Source organism: Anneissia japonica, unplaced genomic scaffold (genome assembly GCF_011630105.1).
Source record: "Anneissia japonica isolate Jap-2015-1 unplaced genomic scaffold, ASM1163010v1 scaffold287484_len1555_cov223, whole genome shotgun sequence".
NCBI classification, from domain to species: domain Eukaryota; kingdom Metazoa; phylum Echinodermata; class Crinoidea; order Comatulida; family Comatulidae; genus Anneissia; species Anneissia japonica.
Window position 1 is genome coordinate 1 of NW_022687681.1, and position 1,555 is coordinate 1,555.

A 1,555-nucleotide genomic window follows, 5' to 3' on the forward strand; every position below is an offset into this window, starting at 1 on the left:
GAATTTTGGAAACAAACGCCATTTTCTGAATTGTTGCGGTTTTGGTGGTTGTATTTTAATATTTATACAGTATCTCTAAAATGTCACTTTCAACTGGGTCCGGCCCTCGGGCCTGTTGGACCGAGGAAGAGATCAGCGATTTAATAGAGATTTGGGCAGAACCCGAAGTCAGAATGCAAGTTGAGGATAAAAAGTCCAAGAATAAAACGAAAATTCATGAGAAGATCGCTGCGAGATTTTCGTCTATGCCTGGCCACTCGCCGACGACGGCACGACAAATTCAGACGAAGTTACAGGATTTGAGGAAAAGGTTCAAACAGTGTTTCTTGGAAGAGGTTAACAAATCAGGATCTTGGGCACCAAACTGGCCATTTTACCACAGGGTTGGAAACATTATCGGCGATCGTCCAAATGTCAGGCCTCCACCTGGGACCGTTGGGGAATCGTCGATGCCACCTCCACCTAGGCCTGGGATCAGAAACCGCAGGCCTAGCTCGCAGTCATCGACAGCATCAGGTTAGTTGATCTTGATAATCGTGATTTTTAAACAAAATTTTGTTTTAATGCTGTGCCAGTACTAGGCCGAGGTACAACATTAGAATACCCCAACATTATTAATACTTATTATAGATATTATTTATGGACCTGGTGGATAGGCTAGGCTAGGCCTAGTTAGTATCTTAACAACTATTATTACTTGTCCTATAAAATATAATAATAATATAATATAATAATAATAATAAATGCGTAATAATATGTTTCCTGTTTTGGATCGATCCCTTGTTTTTTTTAGTAAACTGGCCTTTCGCTTGTAATAAAAATTGTTAATATTAAATAAAGAAGCACTAGCTAGGACTGAGTCGGGATGTACACTTGTGTCCCCATAGTACCAGGACGCACCTATAATTTACCCGCAGATGTAACAGGCCTCGGAAGGCCCGGGAATTTTACATGTTTTAGATTAGCCACAGTTTCGGGTGCGTACAGCGGTAGTGGGGACTTAGCCGGGGATGTACGTTACAGCGATGCCCCGCATTGCCAGGAAGTGGCATGGCCTTTCACATGCATGTTCACCTTGGAAATTACATCCCCGGCTAAGTCACCGCTAGGCCCGGGGGGGGGGGCATCCGGGACTACAGTAGACAGCTGCATAACTGAGAGCAATGTTTCAATTTTTTACCCCGTTGTTTTATTGGGACGCTAACTTGGAATTTAGTATTTTTTATTGCTGTACTAGGCAGAAACAAAAAGAAATTCCACTTGTACAGTATTTGTAAGTTGAGTTAATTTGGTATTTTTTTATTGCAGATGATACACCTCCACGGAGATTGTCGGACTCTTCTGTGGACACACTGTCTACTTCCAGTGGCGGTCATCATGGTAAGACTCGAGAAACTTTGCAATTTACTGGAGGCTGTATTAGGCAGAAACAAAAAGAAATTTCACTTGTATTACTGGAGGCTACTAGGCAGAAACAAAGAAAATGCTTCCTATGCTCAATTCAAAAAATGTACATTGGTATACAGTCTATATTATTTCTCCATAAAATGCAAGT

The 1,555-nt window shown here is 41.5% G+C and overlaps 1 protein-coding gene across 1 annotated transcript; it reads left to right on the forward strand.

The window, feature by feature from the left end:
* Positions 1 to 22: 22 nt before the first annotated feature.
* LOC117120644 lies at positions 23 to 1,518 on the forward strand (the record flags this gene model as incomplete). Its single annotated transcript, XM_033265674.1, has 2 exons — positions 23 to 516; positions 1,309 to 1,518. Coding segments are annotated over exons 1-2 (646 nt in total), but the record flags the coding sequence as incomplete, so codon positions are not given.
* Positions 1,519 to 1,555: the final 37 nt, after the last annotated feature.